General features: G+C 47.7%; 1 protein-coding gene across 5 annotated transcripts in view; it reads left to right on the forward strand.

Annotated features, from left to right (window-relative positions):
- The first annotated feature begins 366 nt into the window (after positions 1 to 366).
- The window catches only part of LOC100009785 (centrosomal protein of 290 kDa), a 65,603-nt gene continuing 42,642 nt past the window's right edge, over positions 367 to 23,327 (forward strand). For 3 of the 5 annotated variants that reach the window (XM_056804467.1, XM_056804469.1, XM_056804468.1), the window contains exons 1-8: positions 369 to 2,820; positions 8,618 to 8,777; positions 13,271 to 13,412; positions 14,257 to 14,379; positions 16,685 to 16,741; positions 18,864 to 18,932; positions 19,639 to 19,728; positions 21,504 to 21,613. In XM_056804467.1, the coding sequence (XP_056660445.1) occupies positions 2,631 to 2,820; positions 8,618 to 8,777; positions 13,271 to 13,412; positions 14,257 to 14,379; positions 16,685 to 16,741; positions 18,864 to 18,932; positions 19,639 to 19,728; positions 21,504 to 21,613 (941 nt within the window). In that variant the 5' untranslated portion in view covers positions 369 to 2,630. The other 2 variants (XM_056804470.1, XM_007498368.3) reach the window with 2 other exon arrangements.

A 23,327-nucleotide genomic window follows, 5' to 3' on the forward strand; every position in this document is an offset into this window, starting at 1 on the left:
TATTTTCTTTGAGTGTTTCATAAAATTCACTTTTAAAAATCACCTGGTGCTTTGTTTTCTTTGAGAATTTTCTTTTAGTGAGATCTGGCTATTTAAAATTTCTGTTTCTTGTATTATTTATCTGGAACTTTATATTTTCTACCTTTCCCTTGTTACTAGTTTTGTTGGCATATAATTGGGCAAACATTTATAAAGATTTCCTTTATCTTGATATTTTGTGAATCTTTTTTCATTTTTGATGTTTGCAATTTTGTTTTTCTCTTTAAAAATCAGATTAGTTAATGGTTTCTAGTTTAACAGTTCCTAGTTTTATCCATTCTGTTTTGATTTTCTTTTTTATTTATCTCTTTAATGATCAGAATTTCTGTTTTGTTTTTAATTGTGATTAGATTTTTTTGGTTATTTTTCTAGTTTCGTCTTCAATTGATTGATCTGTCTAATATTTGAGATGGTGCTGTATTGTCTCTTAAGGACTGCTTTGCCTACATCTCAAAAGATTTCATTATCTTGTCTCATTTTCATTTTCTTTTATGAAATTTTCATGCTTTCCTATAATTTGTTCTTGGACCCTTTAATGATCATTTTTATCGTGTTTTAGCCAGTAAAAGATGTGCATAATATTCTTTTTATCACTTGTTGATAAGGTTTTTATACCCTGGCATATGGTCAGTTTTTGAAAATTTCTCATGTCCTTGCTTTCTTTCCTGTGTACGTTTCATTGCACTTTCCTAGGTTGGAGGTCTCCAAGTCTAGTCTGCTTTGCTCTTTGCCCTTTTTCTATACTTTATGCACAAGTGCATATACAAGGTGTCCCCAGAATCTTAGTGTCTTTACAGCTTTTACACTTTAATCAACTGGAGTGCCTTTAAGCATAACATTCCTTTCCTGCTTGTTGCTTTTCCCCATGACTATTTTTACTGTTGCTTTGTCCGAAACCATGAATTCTTCTCCCTACAAATATAAGTGAAATTTTCTATAACCGCTTTTAACTCTGATTTTTTGTTTGTTTCTTTCGAATACATTTCTTTTAAACAGATTGTTGGATCTTGCTTCTTGAACCATCCTACCACCTTCCTGTGTTACGAATACAGTCATCTCATCCACATTTATTGTTTTGACTGTTTGTTTCATATTTTTCTCCATTGTATCCTGTTATCCTCCCTTTCTTCATGAAGAATGTGATTACAGCTGGCAATCTATAATTGAAGTGATTTTCTCCCACTTTCCTACCCTAGTTCTTCCTTTCCTTTAGAAATAGTAGCCTATTTTGGCTCGATATTGGGGAAAACGTCCTAATAATCAGGGCTAAAATGGAGTGGACCCTCTCCGAATGCATACCTTCCCTTTGTGGGGCACAGTGTAGGGGGGATTCCTGGAGGGGGCTCCCAGGTTGGTCTAGATCAGAGGTGTCAAACATGTATTCCACAACACTGGGTGTGGCCAAACCCTATTAAAATGTAATTGGAGGGCTGATGGGAGAGAGCTGGGCCTGGAGAGGAGAGGTCAAATCTGGCCTCTGGGCCTCCCTTCTGGACGACTTGGTCCCATTCCCCAGCCCTTACCACTCTGCCCTGGAACCTCATTTAGTGTTGATTCTTAGACAGAAGGGAAAGTTCTAAAAAATGTAATTGGGGACTAATTAACAAAATAAGTAAACGTTTGGTAAATCACAGATGATATTACATTTTAAATCCAAGTCAGTAGGCCAGCTCTCAGAGATGCTAATGTCTAATTGGTTGGCTCCCTTTTTTATTCGAACTTGACAGCGCTGGACTTCCTGGATGGCTCCAGAGGCTCTTTTCAACCAAGAAAATCTGTGACACAGTGATGGTGTCTGAGAGCATACACAGCACCCATGGCCTAACTCTTCCAAGAGGAGGAAAATACGTTAGTGTCATCTGTTCACTAAATCAAGTCTGACTGGTTACTGTATTTGATAAAAGTTCAAGCACCTTTGGGTGCTCTGTTTTTTAAACCCTTACCTTCCATTCTAGAATCAGTACTATGTAAAGGTTAGGCAACTTGCCCAGGATCACACAGCTAGGAAGTGACCGAAGCCAGATTTGAACTCAGGACCTCCTGTCTCTGGCCCTGGCTCTCTATCCACTACGCTACCCAGCTTCCCCCTGCATTGTTATTTCTTAAAGAGGACGTTAAAAAAAAAAGTGATATAGTTTAGGGCACGAGGTAAGTCTTTGGGGCACAAAGAGACTCCTGTGTCCAAATTTTCCCGTGAATTTGAACACGATCTTTTACCTCTTTGGGAGTGGTGAGCTTGTCTGTTTCTCCATCCATTCCTCTTTTCAAAGTGCCTAAAGAGCCAAGAATGAAAAGTCCTAAATAATCCTTACATGATATTAGTATTATCTATAATGTGGTTCTTTTAGTACTTTGTCTGGTTTCTGGGCTCTCTGAAAATTAAGCACATAAAATAAATTTGACTTGGTCCCTTTCGATTTGCCCCTTTCCCCCACTGCTCCGGTTTTGCCTCTTGGGTTTGAATCCTGCCAAAACTGAAGGCAGAATGATTCCAGATGAACAAATAGAGTTTTAAAGTCATTTGAAATAAAATATTCCCTGCCCTAGTCAATAGTTCTTTCTACTTCTTTCAGGAGCCTGGGCCTGCCAAGATGGCTGTCACCAGCAGCAACATTCCCAGCGCGGAAAAAATCCCCACCACCAAGTCTACACTCTGGCAGGAGGAGATTAGGGCCAAGGACCAGCCAGATGGGAGTACCCTTAGCCCAGTACAGAGTTCTGGATCCAGTCAAGTCCTCCCAGCCAGCTCACTGAAAGAACCTGGGCTGGAAAACAAAGAAGGTAAGACACACTCGATCCAAATCATTTATTTCATTTTGTTTTATTTTCATTTCATTTCTTTTTATTTCAGACAAATGTGAGGCTTTGTCCAAATTATCATAAAAATTCTATTTACTGGGGCAGCCAGGTAGAACCAGGACTGGAGTCAGGAGGACCTGGGTTCAAATTCTGGGCAAGTCACTTAACTCCAATTGCTTAGTCCTTATTGCTCTTCTGTCTTAGAATGGATTCTAAGACCGAAGGTAAAGATTTGTTGTTTTGTTGTTGTTGCTGTTTAACCGTATTGTTTATCTGACTTTGGCAGTATAGACCCACCCTTTGTATTTGAAGCAAAATTAGGTTTGAAAATGGCATCCCTGTGAACTCACTTAGCTTCTATTCTCACCAAATGAAGACAAATACATCATTGTCCCATCCATTTTCTTCTAGCGGTTTGGAAAAGAGAGTTGATTGGGAAAAGGTTCTCTCCCTTGCAATGTGGCCTCCCCCTCCTCCAACTGGGCCTCTCCCCAAAAGGGAACTTACAGAGTTGATTCGTAGGTTCCTCACATCTCAGCACATTCGAGTTAGAAGAAACTTTGAAGATCAGATAGGCCAGTTTCCTTCGTTTATACCAGAGAAAATGGGCCCCGAGAAGTAGGAGAATTTGCTTGCGTCTGACTCCTACGTTTTGCCAGCTGGGGCGAGAATCCAGGTGTTTGGACGGCTGGTCCAAGATTCTTTCCCAACTTTGTTGGGATTTTCCCCCCCGTAATGAGGGGAAATTGAAGAGGACTTGCTGATGCTTAGCTGGACGCCTGACGCTGACCTTCTTGAAACCTCAGGAACTCTAGGCTTTGGCTAGAGTCTGTGTATTGACTCCAGTGGCCAACAAGGCAAGCAAGCTTTTGAGCGTGAATTTGTCGTTTGTTTTGATCCAAGCTAAGATGAAGCAAGGCCACTCCTGGCAATGGGGAGCACCATGGAGGATTCCACATTTCTCATTGCCCCTCACCTGAATGCGTACATGATTCTCACCACAGATCCTCTTTTTCCTTCCCATGGCCATACCCTCCTGGTAACTGAAATTTGGAGTTTAAGAAACAAGGGAAATCTCTTTTTGATAGTAATAACCAGGCCTCTGGTACACAGGTACCAGAATCTTTTAAGGAAAAGGTTCCTGTCTTCGTCTTAACAAAACCTCAGTTCTAGATTCTTCTAGTCACTTCCCCTCTTTTTCATCTTTTCTTAGTCCTTTCTCTGGATAACTTTCCTCTTCTTTTTTTTTTTTAAGTTTTTCCCAGTGATGTTCTTATCAGGCAACAGTGCCTTTGTATCAGTCAAAATGGGGGGGGGGGGGGAGATTTTAAACATTTTTAAAGTTCTTCCATATTTTAAAATTATATTTTTATATGTTATTTATGTTTATATTTATAGGATGCATTTATAGTTTATCCATATTTAAATTTGTTTATATTTGTCAGATAAATATAGCATCAATTATTTTATGTTATAGAATGCAATTATCCTATAGCTTAGAAATGACCTCCTCCCTCGTCCGTTACTCCAGTTTTTTAATTATCTGGACCTTCCACTCTCAGATCCCAAACCTTAAAAAGGATGACTAACTAGGATAATGCAGGACGAGGCTGATGCCTGAATGCAGGGCCCCATTTGGGCAGCATTTTTGACTCGGCCTCAGCTCTCATGGGAGACGATGGCCCTCAGTTGTGAACATCCCTTCTTGGAGAGAAGATGGAGACGTGAAGTAGACAGTGACGTGGCACTGGAGTTCCAGGACATGAAGTAGACAGTGACGTGGCACTGGAGCTCCAGGACGTGGACTAGACAGTGACGTGGCACTGGAGCTGCAGGACGTGGACTAGACAGTGACGTGGCACTGGAGCTCCAGGACGTGGAGTAGACAGTGACGTGGCACTGGAGCTCTAGGACGTGGACTAGACAGTGACGTGGCACTGGAGCTCCAGGACGTGGACTAGACAGTGACGTGGCACTGGAGCTCCAGGACGTGGACTAGACAGTGACGTGGCACTGGAGCTCCAGGATGTGAAGTAGACAGTGATGTGGTACTGGAGCTCCAGGACGTGGACTAGACAGTGACGTGGCACTGGAGCTCCAGGACGTGGAGTAGACAGTGACGTGGCACTGGAGCTCCAGGACGTGGAGTAGACAGTGACGTGGCACTGGAGCTCCAGGACGTGGAGTAGACAGTGACGTGGCACTGGAGCTGCAGGACGTGAAGTAGACAGTGACGTGGCACTGGAGCTCCAGGACGTGGAGTAGACAGTGACGTGGCACTGGAGCTGCAGGACGTGGACTAGACAGTGATGTGGCACTGGAGCTGCAGGACGTGGACTAGACAGTGATGTGGTACTGGAGCTCCAGGATGTGAAATAGTGACGTGGCACTGGAGCTCCAGGATCTGGACTAGACAGTGACGTGGCACTGGAGCTGCAGGATGTGAAGTAGACAGTGATGTGGTACTGGAGCTCCAGGACGTGGACTAGACAGTGACGTGGTACTGGAGCTCCAGGACGTGGACTAGACAGTGACGTGGCACTGGAGCTGCAGGACATGGACTAGACAGTGACGTGGCACTGGAGCTCCAGGATGTGAAGTAGACAGTGATGTGGTACTGGAGCTCCAGGACGTGGACTAGACAGTGACGTGGCACTGGAGCTCCAGGACGTGAAGTAGACAGTGATGTGGTACTGCAGCTCCAGGACGTGAAGTAGACAGTGACGTGATACTGGAGCTCCAGGACGTGGACTAGACAGTGATGTGGCACTGGAGCTCCAGGACGTGGACTAGACAGTGACGTGACACTGGAGCTCCAGGATGTGAAGTAGACAGTGACGTGGCACTGGAGCTGCAGGACGTGGACTAGACAGTGATGTGGCACTGGAGTTCCAGGATGGTCACAACTTCTACTATTTCAGGGCCAGGCTCCAATGGAGTACTCTAAGCATTTGTGTGTGACCATGTGCTGCCCGAGACTTTTATACTGACACTCCAATTCTAGCGTTCGGTGAATTTTGGCAGACAGGCCTGAGCTCCGAGAAAATACAAATAACGTGGAGAAGTGTACCAAGTGCTCTGCATGTCATCGCTCTGTCATCTCCTTTGGGCCTCCTCACAGCCCTGTGACGTAGAGCCTTTCTACAGATGAAGACTGACGAGGCCTGTCTGTCCTCACTTACGCCGTTAGCAAGTGTCCGAGGCAGGAGTTGATCCCAAATGTCTGATCAAAAACGTACGTTCTGTACACTCAGATTGCTTGGCTATTTTGCTATCATCAGACTGTTTGCTATCATGAATTCAGAAAACCAAGGGATGAGGACATTAGAGAAAAGGTGGCTCTAGGAGGCAGGCCCCCATTCCAGGCCTCTCACCTTCTGGAGAGAATCGGTCTTCCCTGACAGAGGTCACAGGTAGATCGGGCCGGAGAAATTGCCCATTTTGACTGCGGGTGGTGAATTCTTTTTTTTTTTAAACATTATTTTATTTGGTCATTTTCATACATTATTCATTGGAAACAGATCATTTTCTTTTCCTTCCCCCCCCCCCCCCCCGCCACCCCTTCCCTAGCCGACGCGCGATTCGTCTGGGTATCACATGTGTCCTTGCTCTGAACCCATTTCCTTGTTGTTGGTATTTGCATTAGGGCGCTCATTTAGCGTCTCTCCTCGATCATATCCCCTCAACCTCTGTAGTCAAGCAGTTGCTTTTCCTCGGTGTTTTTACTCCCTCAGTTTGTTCTCTGCTTAAGGATAGTTTGTTGTTTTTTTTTCTTGTAGATCGCTGCAAATTGTTCAGGGACATTGTAAAGCCATTACTGGAGAAATCCATTACGTTCTCTTGTACCACAGTGTATCAGTCTCTGTGTACAATGTTCTCCTGGTTCTGCTCCTCTCACTCTGCATCACTTCCTGGAGGTCTTTCCAGTCTCCATGGAATTCCTCCACTTTATTATTCCTTTTAGCACAATAGTATTCCATCACCAACATATACCAAAATTTGTTCAGCCATTCCCCAATCGAAGGGCATCCCCTCATTTTCGAATTTTTTGCCACCACAAAGAGTGCAGCTATGAATATTTGTGTACAAGTCTTTTTCCTTATTATCTCTTTGGGGTACAAACCCAGCAGTGCTATGGCTGGATCAAAGGGCAGACAGTCTTTTAGCGCCCTTTGGGCATAGTTCCAAACTGCCCTCCAGAATGGCTGGATCAGTTCACAACTGCACCAGCAATGCATTAATGTCCCTACTTTGCCACATCCCCTCCAGCATTCATTACTTTCCTTTGCTGTCATGTTAACCAATCTGCTAGGTGTGAGGTGATACCTCAGAGTTGTTTTGATTTGCATCTCTCTGATTATAAGAGATCTAGAACACTTTCATGTGCTTATTAATAGTTTTGATTTCTTTAACTGAAAATTGCCTATTCATGTCCCTTGCCCATTTTTCAATTGGAGAATGGCTTGATTTTTTGTACAACTGTACATTTTTGTACAACTGTACATTTTTGTACAACTCTTCATAAATTTGAGTAATTAGACCTTGGTCAGAGGTTTTTGTTATGAAGATTGTTTCCCAATTTGTTGCTTTCCTTCTAATTTTAGTTAGATTGGTTTTGTTTGTACAAAAACTTTTTAATTTTTTGGTCACTTCTATCAGTCTCCCCTCTTGGAGCTTTAACAGAAGATCTTTTGGTGTAGTCTCTGGGGGAAGGTTGTTGGGGGTTTAAGCTTCCCTGTCCTCTGGAGGCTTTTGATTGGCTTAAAGACCAGCAGTCAATGAGGGTGGGTGGGGAGCCTGTGTTCTGGAGACTTTTGATGGGATTAAGTTCAGCTTGGTTGGGCTGGGTTTGCTCTGAGTTCTAAACTTCCTGGACAGCTGGAGCAAATATGGAGGATCTCCAAAGCTCTGGCCAGGCTGCTAGGTCTATGCTCCTTCTAGGCCACCATCTTGACTCCGCCTCTAGGTTTCTGTTCTTTCAGAAGACCCTGCTCTCTAAGGGGGGAGGGGTCGTGCCTCCCTGGGCTCTGAGGGCTCCTGATGGGATTAGGTTCAGCTGGTTTGGGCTGAATGAGCCCTTTTGATCCAGGTCCAGGAGGAGGGTTCCCCAGGTCTATCCTGTTGTTCAGTTTGAATTTCGATGTCCTGGGAACATTCAGTTTGTGATTGGTAAGGAAGGGTTTTCAGAGGTCTGAACTTTCGCTGCCTCTAAGCCGCCATCTTGATCGGAAGTCTTCGTGAATTCATTTTAAAAATACTAATTAATAGGAGAACTAGATGGCTCCGTGTTTTGAGAACCAGGCCTAGAAATGGGAGGTTCTGGATTCAAATCTGGCTTCAGACACTTCCTAGCAGGGTGACTCTGGGCAAGTCACTTTGCCCCAAATAGCTGTTACCATTCTTCTGCCTTGGCACAGATACATGGGATTGATTATAAGGTGGAAGGTAATGGCTTTGAATAAATAACCAATAAAATGAATAATTTTATATAAAATCTGTATATACTTATCTAAATATTTTTATTTTTACTTATATATGATTTGTATTATTACATTCCTATTTATATAAATAAATATCCCAATAAAAGGTAAACTAATTCATTTTTTCAACAAAGAATGGAGGAGGCACAAGAGCCTGCTGCTTGCTCTCCAGGCACCCTTTTAAAATCCCAGCTCTGTGGGAATTCTTTGCCTGAAGTGCCTCCAACTCAGGGCATGCCCAAACGCTCTCCCTCCTTTCCCTCCTCTCCCCCCCTCCCGTTCCTCTTTCCCTGCCGCAGAGGAGAGTGCCATGAACGGTGACCGAGTAGACTGTGGACGGAAGGCCAGAGTGGAGAGTGGCTACTTTTCCCTGGAGAAGACGAAGCAGGACCTGAAGGCGGAAGAGCAGCAGCTGCCACCGCCGCCATCCCCTCCCAGCCCCAGCGTCCCCCATAACAGGTACAGTTACCCAGAAACGCCCTTCCAGGAGCACGGCCGCCCCTTTTCTTCCTCAGGTGCCCAGGCTGCCCGCCGAGTGGTCTCCAGCATCTCCCCGAACTCTCTGGACTCAGCACGTCGGCACCCCCCCTACGCGGACTCCGGCAGTGCTGGGGGGAGGGGAGCAGAGCCCGCGGGGCGCCTCTTTGCCTTTAGAGCCAGCCGGCAGTACGCCACTCTGGCCGACGTGCCTAAGGCCATCCGGATCAGTAATCGCGAGGCCTTCCAGGTGGAGAGGAGGCGGCTGGAGCGCCGGACTCGGGCCCGCAGCCCTGGCAGGGAGGAGGTGGCTCGTCTGTTTGGCGACCAGAGGAGGTAAGGAGGGGAAGAGGGCTTCTTCAGGGAGGATCAGACTCTCCCTTTGGGGCTGGTGGGGAGCTCTTCCCTTTGACACCGAGCCTAAGCTGTAGACAGGCAGAGCGCGTCTTTGCTTTTCCCCGCTCCGGAGTAAGAGGGCTGCAGCTCTCAGGCCAGCTTCCCGAGGACGTCGTCCTCTGCGGCCACTGACCAGTGGCCAGCGCATCCCCGTGGCGACTTCAGCCACATCTGGAGCGCTTGCCTGCTTTGAGGTGGTCCCCTGCGGAAACACACAGCCGCCACCTTCCCCCCTTTTATAGTCTGCCTGTGGGGAAATTGAGCTCCACCATTTCCAGGAAGTCCAGTCTGACGCCAGAAGTGGCCGCTCCCTGCTTTGGGCCAGGGCAGGGTTTTGGGGGGCTCTGTAGAGAGCCTGGATGGATGCCACTGCCCTTCTTTCCCTGGCCAACCCAAGAAAAATAAGCCATCTCCCCCGTGGACCTGGGAAGGGCTTTTTCAGAGGACCCCCTTGTACCAGCTGGAGCCCCCCAACTGAAAATCATGCTGTTAGACGGCCCTCTTCAGGGGCTCAAGCTGCCCCTGAAGTCTCATAGGATCGGGGCCACAGTCTATTGAGAATGAAGAGGGCCCTTTGGGTTCTCTGGCTGTTGTTTCTTTCCTCTTTCACCACAAATGATCAAGAGCTCCCTGGTTTCAGCACCAAAATATTAGACTAGGATCTGTGGAGACATCTAGTCTAACCCTCTGATTTTACAGAGGAGGAAACTGAGACCCAGGAAAGTGACTCACCCAGGGTCACACGTAAAAGTCTATAAAGAAACCTAGGACATGGATATAAGAAGGGTTGCCAAAGGTCTTGAAAAGAGGAAAAATAAAGAAACTCCACAGACGGCATCTAGTGGGTTTGCCAAGCACTTGACATGTGTGATCATCCATTGATTGGTCACCTAGACCAACGCAAGTTGTAGCTGAGAAAGTTCTACGTATCCCCCTGAACATGGCCTGCCAGGGCGCTTCTGCAGTGAAACAGCCTTGTCTAAGGGGGCTCTCGGCCCTTCTGTGGCTCCCCATTGCCTGGCAGTGACTATACGCTGATCAACGAGGCCAGGGCGTGCAGGGGGCCCCCGATACAGTGACTGGGAGCAGGGGCCGGCGGAGCCCCGGTTTAGCGCCGGACCAGAGAATTAACATTCGGTGCAGAGCTGCGTGGCTTGGCTGCTTCTAGACGGGTTCGCTTCCAGCTCAGTCACTGTAGGATGATTCGGGCTAGTCCGGCCTTCGCTTTCATTCCGCGCTTGCCAGCTCCGCTCCTCGACGGCCAGCACCCGAGTCCCCCCCGGATATGGCGGGTCTCGTGTGTTGGCTGTCCGTGGTGGAGCCTTTTACGGCGTCCGCTTCCTGGCTCAGAGGCGCCACCTCTAGCCGAGCGCCCCGTATGGGGGCGCCTTCGTTCCCCATCCCAATGCTCAGTAATCCGGGGGGGGCACCCCGCGAGGGAACCCTCCTCTCACTCTGCAGTTTGGCGTGCTCAGTTGAGAGCTTCTCCTTCCTTGAGTCAGACGCAGAGCTTGACCCATTGGGCAGAGCAGCTGCTGGATCCTCACTCTAGGGAAGCACAGGAGGAGGGGGCTAGAAATGGATGGAGAGCCAGGAGATGGGAGGTCCCGAGTTCAGATCTGCCCACGAATGCCTCCTCGCTGGGTGATTCTGGGCACGCCACTCTGTCGCCAATGCCCAGCCCTTATCAGAGCTCTTCTGCCTCGGAGCATGTGATTCTAAGAGGGGAGATGAAGAGTTAAAAAAAAAAGACGCCCCTTTTGACCGGGTGGTTCTCTGCCTCTGAACCAGTTTTACTGAGGCGGCTGGAGAAGGCAGACCCTCCCCCGTGCTGGGCAGAGTGGGCAGCCTGCGCCCTCTGTGGCAGCAGTGACCGTCTCACGAGAACTGGTGACTTCCCACAACTCCAGAGGACAAAGATGGCCTCATCAGCGGGCCCAAAGGCACTCAGCCTTAGCACCTCGTGAGAGGTTTCAGGGTATTGTCGGTGCCTCCCTCGGGATCCAGCCAAGACTGTATTAAGATGTCCCACCCTTGGCTGCTTGGCTTGGCTTGCCCTGTTTCTTTCCTCATCGCTCTGCCTTTGCTGCCCGATTTAAAGACAGGGTTGCAAACCAAAGCCTGGAACCTCAGTTAAACAGCCTTAAGAACCAGCGATTCTTGGGGCAGCTAAGCTGGCCTGGAGATGGGAGGGCCTCGGACGCTGCCTGGAGGTGTGACCTTGGGCAAGTCACCTAACCCCAGATGCCTAGCCCTCACCGCTCTTCTCCCATTGAATCAATGTCGTATCCATTCTAAGGCAGAAAATAAGGGCTGAAGAAGGTGGCTCTTCCAGCCTGCAGATGGAACATCCTAAAAGCGTCTGCCTCTCGCCTTCCCTATGGATAAGCTGGTTCCTGAGGCTGTCCCAGAATGCCAGCTCCTTCCTTCATTTCCGGCTTGAATGTTAATGTTCTGGGGCTTGTGGCCCTCCGACCCTTCGGAGGCGAGACTTAGAGGCAGCCCTTGTCCATGAGTGCAATGACGTGAAAGGAGAAGTTGTGTCTGCCCCTCTGGTCTCCGCTTCTCAGCACTCTTTTAGTCGTTTGCCCTCCAAACAGCCCCACTTGTACTGACTCAGACAGAAGCTCAGGGTTTAAAAAAAGGGAGGAGGATGTCCTTGGGGAGGGTGGTGGAATTAGGAATTAGCCATTTCCAGACCAGAGAACTGGTCCTTAGGACTGCTGGAGGAAGCTGCAGGAAAGCGTAGAAAGCTGCTGATTAACCTCTTCCAGATGCCCCGCAGCCCCTCCAATCGGTGGAATTAACCTCTTAGAGCTGTGATTTTGTCAATTCCCCCCTTTATGCCATGATGATCTTTGATTTGGGGGTCTTCAACGCTGAATGATTTTGATTTGTTGTTGCTTTAAAGAAATCTTTCCTCTTCATTCATTTTCCAGCCTTGTTTTCTTTCAGGTCTTGTTCCTCTCCACTTCTCCCGCTGTGTTGCTGTGTGACAGTTATCCGCCTTTACTCCACCTGCTTCGCTCCCATCTCATCTCAGTCTCCAGCAGTAGACAACTGATGGTGCAGCCAGCCCTCTCCCATGAAATCAACTCGCTTGTTTTGTTTTAATTTGGTTTTGATCCTTTCAATGTTCAGCAAAAACAATGTTAATTCGTGGGCCTTTTTCTCGCTAAACAAGAACAACGGGAGGCTAAGCCAGCCTCACGATCAAATAATGAATTCTCTTGGACATGGAATCTTTTCCTTCTTGCTGCAAGGTGGTGGTTACCTTTTGATTGTGTACCTATGAAAATATGTGTGCGTGTGCGTGTGCGTGTGCGTGTGTGTGTGGGTGTGTTCAAAAAAAGGGTGCGATAAGAATCCTGGCTTAAAATCCAAGGACTCAGAACAGTCTCTTTATGCTTCAGACAAACCTGAATATGTACTAAGAAGGGCAAGTCTGGGCCAGCCAAGGGGTTCAGTGGATTGAGAGTCAGTCCTAGAGATGGGAAGTGTGGGGTTCAAATCTAGCCTCACTGCATACCTGTGTGACCCTGGGCAAGTCACTTAACCCCCATTGCCTCTCCCTTACCAATCTGTTGCCTTGGAACCAATATATAGTATTGATTCTAAGTCGGAAGGCAGGACTTTTTTAAAAAGAGAAGAAAAAGGGCCAGGCTAATCCACAATAAAAAGGGGGGGGATCTCGGTTGCTGGACACTAAATCCTGCAATGAGAATGGCGCAGGGCTCTCCTTCTAGAAGGTGTTTTCGGTACAGCAGGCTACGGTGGTATTTGCTTCCTTCTTCTCGGTCCAACAAGGAAACAGTTCAGTGTATACGAGGTTCTTCCTCAGAGCCGAGTGGAGCCAAACTGAACAGCTCCTCCCGTCCTCCTGCTCTGTCCTCTCTCCTTTTTCCTCACCAAGTCCAGTGGCAAGAGGGCGAGCCATAGAGAAGTAAGAGCTGAGCACCCGTTCCAAGTTCCACTTTCTAGAAAGCGTGCGCTTCTGTGTGAGCCTGCCGGGGTAGTCTGAGCCGGCAGGTGCGCTTCCCCTCTTCCATTGAGTGGCTTCTGTGTCCTGTCTCTTACAGGAGGTCGCAGGTGATTGAGAAATTTGAGGCCCTGGACATTGAGAAGGCTGAGCACATGGAGACCAACCTGTCCGCCGGCCCCGTGACGTCGAGCGACACGCGCCAGGGCCGAAGCGAGAAGAGAGTGTTCCCCAGGAAGCGGGTAAGCCCCCCACAGGGGTCTCTGGCTCCCCCGGGGCTGGGCTCCCCGCTTGTTTCAGGGCCCGGTGGTGAGGCTTGTGTGGATCCTAATGGGCTGAAGGAATCTCTGCAGGGATTGGGGGGCCACCCGGCCTGGGTGCTTAACAGGGAGATCCAAATGGCGTCCTCCGCCAACCCCAGCGTCTTTCTTCTTGCTCCCGACTAATCACCAGTGACGGGCTCCATGAGATGCCTCTTTTCTGGCTTCCCAGCCTGGCTCCTGGAAGGCCCTCCACCCGCTCATTTAGTCCTCAGGGTGGCAGCTGTCTCCTGACTTGGGGCATCCCTGAGTTTCTGTAACAGACAAAGGAAAAGGAGACTGACAGTACCTAGTTGGCGTCTTCCCGAGTCCTCGTCTCTGCTTCTCCTCGCATCCTTCTTCTTCCTCCCCCATGACCGTGCTGACACGGATGGGAGCCACGGAGGACTTGGCCCGGCTCTCACATTTCCTGCCTGTCGCCATCCAATAGAAGTGGTGGGCGGGGGGGGCGCAGAGAGGGGCTCGTGTGGCCCAGAGAAGCGGCGCTGGCCACAGCGCGGGGATTAGTCTTGCTGCGTTGGCTTCTGCAGGTGTGTCAGAACCACAAACCCCAAGATCCTACGGAGGGGCCGCCGGGTGTCCTCATCCTCCCCCTTCGTGCGTAAGAGGCCTCTCCTCTTCGGGTGAACGTGCCTTCTGTGTTTCGTTGCCCTCGTCGTAAGCAGAGGCTTTGTAAATGATTCGAGGGTGGTTCCAGGTCTTCAGCCCAACTCCAGCTTCCTTAGGAGCTTGGCTTGTACTGACTGGAGGCTGCTCTCTGCCACAGGACTGCACCGCAGAAGCTATGGCCTCCCCCGCTGGCTCCATCCCAGATGTTTCCGCTTCTCCCCTGTCTCCGCACCGAAGAGCCAAGTCACTGGATAGAAGGTCCACAGAGTCCTCCATGACGGTGAGCCCAGTTTGTCCTGGCCTTCTCTATTCCGCAGGACCGGGCAACGTAGAACCGAGGTTTCAAGACACACACGTTTCAAACGGTTCCTTTCCTATGTCTGGTCCCATTTTGGGGCCCGAGTCTTCTCTGTGTGCCCTGGCAGCCTGGGTAGCCACAAGCTTTCTCATCGGTCCTGATAGTACACCAGGGCACCGTTTGGAGTGAATCAAACAAAGGTCGCTCCCACCCTCACCCCTTATTCTTTCTGCATCTCCCAAGGAGACTAAAAGCACCACTTCTCCAGCCCTTCTCTTTCTTTCATGCCCACAAAGAACTGGGGCGCTTTGGAGCAACCTAGTGTTGTTTTCTGGGAACAGTTTCCCTGCAAAGACAGGCCAGCTCTGCCAGAAGAGTGGTGAATAAGCTCAGGAGTCTGGGGACTCCGGTCATCTATAGAGGACCTCAGTTTCTCCATCCATCTATCTTCCTCTAATGGTCTGATTTTTAAAAACATCATTTTGAGGCAGCATCCACTTTTTCTTGAATTTTGTTTCTGTAGAAAATGGCTTTCTTGTCTTCCTAAAGTGAGCTTCCCTTTAGGGCACAAGTCCATGCTTTGGCTGATTCATGGACGTTCTCTAGAATGCCAGTTTTTTGTCAGCAAAACTTGTTTCTTTATACTGTACGTCTTGCCTGTTCCCAGCTATTCTCTCTTCAGCTCGATATTAAAAATGGATAGTCTTGATTTAGTCAAGGTCTCTGATCGCTCTGGTTTCAGGGTGTTACTTTATTTCAGGGTGACAGAAAGGGAGATGAGGCACTGAGTTGGAAAAGAAAACTAATTTCTTAAACAGTGACCAATCAATTGAGTCCTCTACTGTACCTTTTTGTTTTTGTTTGTTTGTTTGGACCAATAACTAGATTCTTGAATTCATGGAATGGCACATCTGACACGAGAGTCTTAGTTTCTGCTACTTGGGGGTGATTTTCTCCTCTACTTTCCTCTCAGTTCTAATTACTTTAGGATATTTATGTAGACCCTTCACTTCCTGTGATTCGGGATGGACTAATCGTACCTGCAGAAAAGGAGCCGTGGAATGGGAGCTTTGGCTTTTCTGTTCCGTGGTCACGTTTGAGTTTGAAGGAGGATGACCTCAGCAAGCTTTCCTTTCAGCCCTTGCTTTGGGATTTCCAAAGATCTACTTGCTCCTTGACCTCTTTAACCAAGCCTGACAGTTGCAGCCAATTCCTGATACTGGAGCTTGAGGTCTCTGCTTGCGAAACACCTGGAATCCATAGACCAAAATGGCCCAGGAGTAGAGAAAGGTTCCCATCTTGGTCAGAAGGAGCCTAAAGGTAGAAAGGAGGAGGACAGAACTGTGAAGAATTCAAGCAAATCCAAAAGACAAGAGCCTCACATATTGGGTTGGGTTGGGTTTTTTACTCTAATCTGATAGGAAATAGACTATGCCGAAGTCAAAGTAAAATGGAGGAAATAAGGAAAGACAAGGTCTCTTTTAGTGCTTGGATCCCATCTTCCTAGGAATGTCAGGATTTTGTCTCGTTACATGATAGATATTGGAAAAAGGCTGGAATGATTATCCTCTCACTTAGTTGTGGCTTTTCCTACCGAGGGGTCGACTCTCAGTTCATGGGGAAACAAGAAAATAAGAAACAATCCCTATTGGTGAGTCAACCACCAGGTCATTCTGGGAGGTCACCGCTATTACTAAGCCCCAAGTTTGCTTGGAAAGTCAATGCTGTACCTCTCCCTTCTGCGGGAGATTTTCGGCCCGTCTTCTGTCACCACCTGGTGTATTTCCTTTTTTCTGACTGAAAAGGGATCATTTTCTGCCTCTGTGACTCTGCCACTCCTATGGTTTCCACAGAGGAACAAATATGCCTGTCCCCATCTCTCCCTCGCCTCATCCATCGCCTCCACCCCGTGTGTACGGGTCCCCTTCAGGAGGAAGTGATTCTCCTCGTGAGGAGGAGGCAGAGCTACTCCTGTGCTGTTGCTGCTGAACATACTAGGACTGCAGCTGATGACGAAGGCCACTTACATCTCCCACTAAGCCTCGGAGCACAGTTTCTCCCTCTTTTCTGAGGAGTCTGTCCAGAGGCAGCAGAAGCAGTGTTGGTGGGTGGCGGCGGGGGGAGGCCCGTGCTTATGCAGAACAAAGCATTTGTTCTCTCAGCGTTCTTCCTCAAGAAAGGTGTTTGTCACCTGGCACAGAGCACTCCTTCTCCTAGCGTCGGCCTTCCTGCGAGGAGTGAAGCCCCTTAAAGCTGCCCCATGATTCTCTCTCTTTCCTCTTCCTAGCCTGACCTGCTGAACTTCAAGAAAGGCTGGCTGACCAAGCAGTATGAGGACGGCCAGGTGAGTTTGGTGCCTGATTGGCCAAGAGCTGAGCCAGGGAATGGATGGATTCAGGAAGCATCAGGATCTTTGTTCTCTGTTCCCAAACTTCCTGACTTCGGTGAACAATTTTACTACTGATCTGTGTGACTGGGAGCTTCAGCAGGAAGCAGTCTGGGCCCTCCAGCCTTGGAAAGAAGCAGGATATCTGTCTATGCCCAGAGAGCTGCTGCCTGCAAGATGCCCAAACCTCCCGGGCCTAATACGTGAAAGCCAAGTTGAAGTGTCTGTCCTTAAGTATCTCATTTTTTCCCGAGCAGCCATTTTTAAAAAACCTTTACCGTTTGTCTTAAAATTGACACTAAGAATTGGTTCTAAGGCAGAAGAGCATTAAGAAACCGTTTTTTAAAATTGACCAAATAAAAAAAAGAAGAACCCTTCAATACATAGTATCTTAGTCTAGCAAAAAAAAAATCCTATACTATTGACCCTTTTTTTTTAACCCTTACTTTCCATCTTACAATCAATACTGTGCATTGGTTCCAAGGCAGAAGAGTGGTGAGGGCTAAGCAGTGGAGGTTAAGTGACTTGTCCAGGGTCACACAGCTGGGAAGTGTCTGAGGCCAGATTTGAACCTAGGACCTCCCGTCTCTAGGCCTGGCTATCCAACCCTTTGAGCAGCCTTTCTAAAATGCCTTAAATAAATAAATAGATTTAATATTTTGTTCATTTAAAGAAATATTTTTAAAAATACTTTTAAGAAACAGCTTTTAAAAACTTATCTGTCTTTCCCACTATATTTCCCCTTCATTGACTAAAATTCAAAGAAAGAAGCCCTCAATACGTATCATCTTAGTCTGGCAAAAAAAAAAATTCCTATATTATGAACCTCCCTTTTTTTTTATCCTTATCTTCCATCTTAGAATCAATACTTTGCATTGGTTCTAAGGCAGAAGATAGTAAGAGCTAGGCAAGACTTGCCCAGGGCCACACCACTAGGGAATATATGGGTCAGATTTGAACCCAGGACCTCCCATCTCCAGGCCTGGTTCTCAATCCACTGAGTCCCCTGGCTGACCCCATGACGGACCCTTTTCAAAGGGTCCCTGTGGCCTCGTGGTTTTCAGACTGAAAGACTTGAATCATTGGGTTCGTTTTTTTTGCCCTTGACTTTTCATTAGCCTCTTTGAGCCAAGCTAGAAGCACCCCTCACATCTGACTGTCACGGGGGAGCCCTTGAGCAGCATGACTCCCGAAGCTGCCCGCAGCTCATCCCCTCGTCCCCAAGCCCAGCTCTGTCCCGGAGGAGTAAAACGGAGTGGCAGCACGGATGGAGCCCTGCGGCTGGGGTCAGAGAGAGCCGAGCTGCAGGCCCTTCCCGGCTGCCTGCCTCCGTTTCCTCGTTTGTAGACGAGAGGCAGAGTGCGCACCTCCTGCCGGGGGCTGTGGTGGGGATAACCCGTAAGAGGGTGTGCAGAGCCCTTTGCCCAACTCTCTCAAGCTGTTCCGTTGCTCCTCTTCTGCCCTGGCAGTCCCCCGGCCTCTGCTTCCTGCTCCCACCCTGCAGCGCCCCCTCGGGGGTGGGAAGGGGGCTGGGCCGGTGGGGCTGCGGAGGCCCCAGAGCCGACTTCTCCTCCGCGACTCGCCGAAGGTCATCCTGCTCTTCTCTCTTTCTCCTTCATATCCAACCCCCTGGTTTGCCCGAAGAACCGGCTTTCCCTCCTTGCTACCCGCAGTGAAGACTTGGGAACGTAGCTGGTTAGTTGCTGCTACTGGCTGCAGGCGGGGGGCGAAAACAAATCGAAACGGCTTCCCGTCCTGTTGGCCAGGCACCGGCTTCACTGGGTGGAAGCCCCGATGATGCGGCCCCTGAGAAGGCGGCTGGAGGGCAGCAGAGCAGCTGGGCTGTGCTCACAAGCACCCAGCCTGGAGCCTGGAGAGCTCTCGGCTTTCTGGGGCGGCTTTTCACTGGAGCAGCTACGGCTTAGATCGATGCATGGCTGCTCGGGACCTCAGCAGAGGCCTCTGCGTGCCAGCACTGCGCACGGGGAGGGGGACGACGCGTCCCCGGCTCTGCCGCCACTCAGACGAGCCGAGGGAAAGCCCGCAGGGCACTGATGTGTCTTCTCCTTCCTCCCCTCAGTGGAAGAAGCACTGGTTTGTCCTGGCGGATCAGAGCCTGAGATACTACAGGGATTCGGTGGCCGAGGAGGTGAGCATCTGCTTTTATCCCAGGGGCAGCTGCAGGAATCCTTCTCGCTCGAAGCTCCTTCCTCCGCAGATGGGAGGATGCTCGTGGAGCTTGTGCCTCCTAGGCTGGCTCCTGTTGGGAAGGGTGCACAAGGAGGTCCGCTCCGGAGGGTCTTGTCCAGAGCAGCTCAGCTTAGCGTGAGGGGCAGCGAGACCGTCCAGCGGTCGGAGCCAGACCTGGAGCCCGCGTAGACCCTTCCCAGCCCCTCCCTCTGTCCTGGAATCGGTCCTTTAAATGATTCTAAGACCGAAGGGGAGGCCTTTTGAAGGTCCGGGTGAAGGGTCCTGTTTCCTTTATTTTTTAACGTATTTGTTGTGAATTCGATTGTGTTTTGAACCTTTCGGGCCGATCGTTACACGACCACTGAGCGTGCACAGATCTAAACTCTTGTTTAGAACTGCTTACACGGACGGTGTTTTCTTCATGGGGAGATCTTTTCAGCGTGCTCATCTCCAGGAAAAAAGGGTTCAGTATCTCCTTTTGTTTCCTGGATGAACACATGATAAACACCTTCGCTTTGACTGCTTGCCGGGCTCTGAACTCCCAGCGGCCACACGGGTCAAAGCTCTTGAGATGGACTTTTTCTTTGTTTTGGGGGGTCCTGTCTTATTTTAGATAGCCTCCCCAGTGCAGGCAGTACCCATGTGATTCTTTCTTTTTTGTTTAGGCAGCTGATTTGGATGGTGAGATTGACTTGTCTACCTGCTATAATGTCACTGAATATCCGGTCCAGAGAAACTATGGCTTCCAGATCCATGTAAGTGGAGGAAAAGCCAGGAGAGGCCTCCGGATCTGAGATTCAGAATGAGAAGGACCTCAGAAGTCCTCGAATCCAACACCCTCATTTTACACGGAAGGAGACTGGTCCCAGAGAGGCTAAGGAACACAATTATTGGGGGAAGAGGGGCTGCTGAGTCACGTGCCTGCCACAGAGTTCTTAGAGATAGAGACAGGATGAAACAGGAAGTGGAAGACTTTGTGTTCAATGGACCACCTCCAGAGACAGCTAGGTGGCTCAGGGGATAGAGGATTGGACCTGGAGTCAGGAAGACCCACGTTCAAATTTGACCTCAAAACACTGAGCAGCTGTATGATTCCGGACAGATCATTTAATTTGTTTGCCTTTAAAAAAAAAATCTGCCATCTAGCTAATCAGTAACAAATTGCAAAAAATTGAGGACATCCCTATTCTCAGGATAATTCATCTTCCTATGAAATACTGTACTTCGGGCTTCCAGTTTATGGAAAAAATCTGACCCCACTCACTCCTTTGTTAACCAGCAGTCAATGGAGGCAGTTAGGTGGCATAGTAGATAGAGCACTAGGCCTGGAGTCAGGAGAACCTGAGTTCAAATCTGGCCTCAGACACTTCCTAGGTGTGTGGCCCTGGGCAAGTCACTTAACTTCATTTGCCCAGCTCTTGCCCTTCTGCCTCAGAGCTGTTACTAGTGTTTTTAAAGAAGTATAATGAAGATCTGAACTATGGTGGTAAGCAGAGGAAGGATGTAAGAGACAGACAGGAAGGAACTGAGAGAACTTAGCAGCTATCTCTTTTCTTTTATTCCTCATTTGAAAAATAAGTAACATTGTGGTCACAGGAAGATGCTGTTATCTTGAATACAAATGGCAAGGTGGGGAGATTGTTTCCTTTAAGAAGGAAGATGACGTGACATGCAGCTCTGCTTAGAAGAAAAGAGGATTTCAGCAGAGGCAAAAGGAGTGGGGGAAAGGATGGACTAGTTGGAGGGTTCGAGGAACAGGTGTTTATTGACTGAATTCATGGTGGAAGAAGACCCCAGGACCACACGGGGAAGCATCTCCATTCAGACTGTCTCAGAAGTAGAATACATGAAGGGAAGGGAAGTCAATAATGATAATAGAAAAATAGGTCTTAACCAGGTCACAGATAGAGTTCATGCCGGGGATTCCATTTATCTTGTAGGCAAAAAGGACCCTGAAAATTTCAGATATTCCCAATGAACTACTTTTGTGTCAGATGTTGTGGGTGCTCTGATGGAGCCAGAAGACAACCTAATCCCATTATGATAATATGCACACTCTTGTGTAGTTAAACAGAAGGCTCTAAAGGCTGGTTTCCTTTTAAAATATGTATTGTTAGGGGCAACTAGGAAGCACAGTGGATTAAGAGCCAGACTTGGAAAAGGGAGGTCCTGGGTTCAAATATGAGCTCAGACATTGCCTGGACAAGTCACTTAGCCCCATTGCATAGCCCTTACCACATTTCTGCCTTGGAACCAATATTTAGTATTGATTTTAAGACCCAAAGTAAGACTTTTTCCAAATGAAGCTAGTTCATGGCCACGTTTGTAGTCTCTGGATATATTTTGAAGCTGGTCTCCAGGGTAGACCACAGGTAGAGATCCTTATTGGTAAACTCTCCTTTTCGCCCTTGTCTAGAGTCATCTAACCATTTCATATGATTCCCTTTAGAGAAGGGAAGCCAGGATCTTGAGCAACTCTTTGATGCACTTCTGTGTCATCATCATTGATTAGGTATTATGTTCTGCCTAGACAAAAGAGGGAGAGTTCACCCTTTCTGCCATGACTTCTGGAATTCGACGGAATTGGATCCAGACCATCATGAAACATGTACACCCAACCACTGCCCCCGATGTCACTAGGTAAGTGTATTCGAAAGATTCCCAGGGTTCTTTCAGGGATTCTTCCGTTCTCCTATTTAGATTCCCTTCCCCCTTCTTTCTTCATATTTCCCCCTGGGGTGAAGAGGGCAGCAAGACTACTTTATTATCCAACTTAAACAAACATGGCTTTCTCTCCTCTCGTTCATACTCTCTCATTGTCATTTCCCATGTTGGGCTGCCTGGTCTCTCTCTGTCTGCTTAAATATTCACGGCTTATGTTTTCTTTAACCATTGAAGGGGTTCTTAATCTGATTTTTTTAGCACTTCCTTTGGTTGAAGATGGTAGCCATACTATCAGAGCTGGATTGCTAGCCCGAAGTCTGGTTATGTCTTTCTCCCACATCAGGAAGAAAAGAGATGATTCTCTTTGGCTATAGCAATCTGGTTAAAACAATGGCAGAATGTTTTCTGGCCTCCTGTAGAACATCTTAGAGTTTCCTTTCTCTTAGAATTCTCTCTTCTCCTCATTCCTGCATCTCTTAATTTTCATGCAACCAGGAAAAACGTCTATTTGAATCTCTCGGTGCTGAAGCCCAGGTTGGAAAACTGTGTTCTCTCCTGTTTTAACATTTTGTGGTTTGTATATCTCATGATTCACTGCATGTCTTCCTTCACCTGCATTTCAGGTCAAAAGCCCTGCAGTTTTCCTTTTTAAAAAGCTGGGGGTTGAGAAAGAGGGAAGAAGAATAGACTAGAGAAACTGGATTCATTGGCAGATAGATAGATAGATAGATAGATAGATAGATAGATAGATAGATAGATAGATAGATAGATAGATAGATCGTGGGATTATAATTAGCACTGGGGGTGTTTGTGTGAGTGTGTACATATCTTTTGGATATCTATATTTATCGATACACATACACACCCAGACCCATTCTCTGATAATCCAATTATGATTTCAGATCTCTCTCTCACAAAGATAACTTGTGATGCAAATAAATCTAAAGGTAACTACGGCAATGACAGAAACCATAACTGACATTTAAAAAATATCAGCCCTTAAAACGTATCCTTAAACTTCCTTTTCAGATGAGAAATTTGGAGTAAAGTTAAGTATTCAAATTTGGAATATTTGTATTCAGTTTGGAATTTGCATTCAAGTTGGGAATATTTGCTCTGTAAGCCAACAGCTTTGAAGTAGGCACAGAACTCGTCTCCATGTTGATGGCATTTTCCCTCTTACCTTATCTCCCACAAAGAAAAGTCCCTTATCATAACCCGTTCTAACGTCCTCTCTTATCTAATCAAAAAGGCTCAGATTGTTGTTGTTTGGGGTTTTTTTTAAGGTAGCTACTCCTTTCCTAAAGCATCAGTCTGTATCTTTAGGCTTATAGCATAAAGCCAGGCCTGAAGATGGGAGGTCTTGGGTTCAAATATGGTCTCAAGACATCCCCTTCCTGTGTGACCCTAGGCAAGTCACTCAACCCCAATTGCCTTTCTTCTGCCTTGTAAGCAAGCGATACTTGGTATTGATTCTAGAATAGGAGGGAAGGCTTCATTTTAAAAAATGTTTAATCAACCTGAAGATGAAGTGTGTGTGTTGGGTATAAAATACTAGACCAGTAAGGGCATATTTTATTTTTCTGTGTAATCTCTTGGACTCCCCTGGCTAAAGACTTTTTTTTTTTGGTTTTGTGGTAGTGCATGTCCAGTGATTAGATTCTGAAGGAGACGCGGATCTCTGGGGAGC

The sequence above is a fragment of the Monodelphis domestica genome, chromosome 7 (assembly GCF_027887165.1).
Source record: "Monodelphis domestica isolate mMonDom1 chromosome 7, mMonDom1.pri, whole genome shotgun sequence".
Taxonomy (NCBI): domain Eukaryota; kingdom Metazoa; phylum Chordata; class Mammalia; order Didelphimorphia; family Didelphidae; genus Monodelphis; species Monodelphis domestica.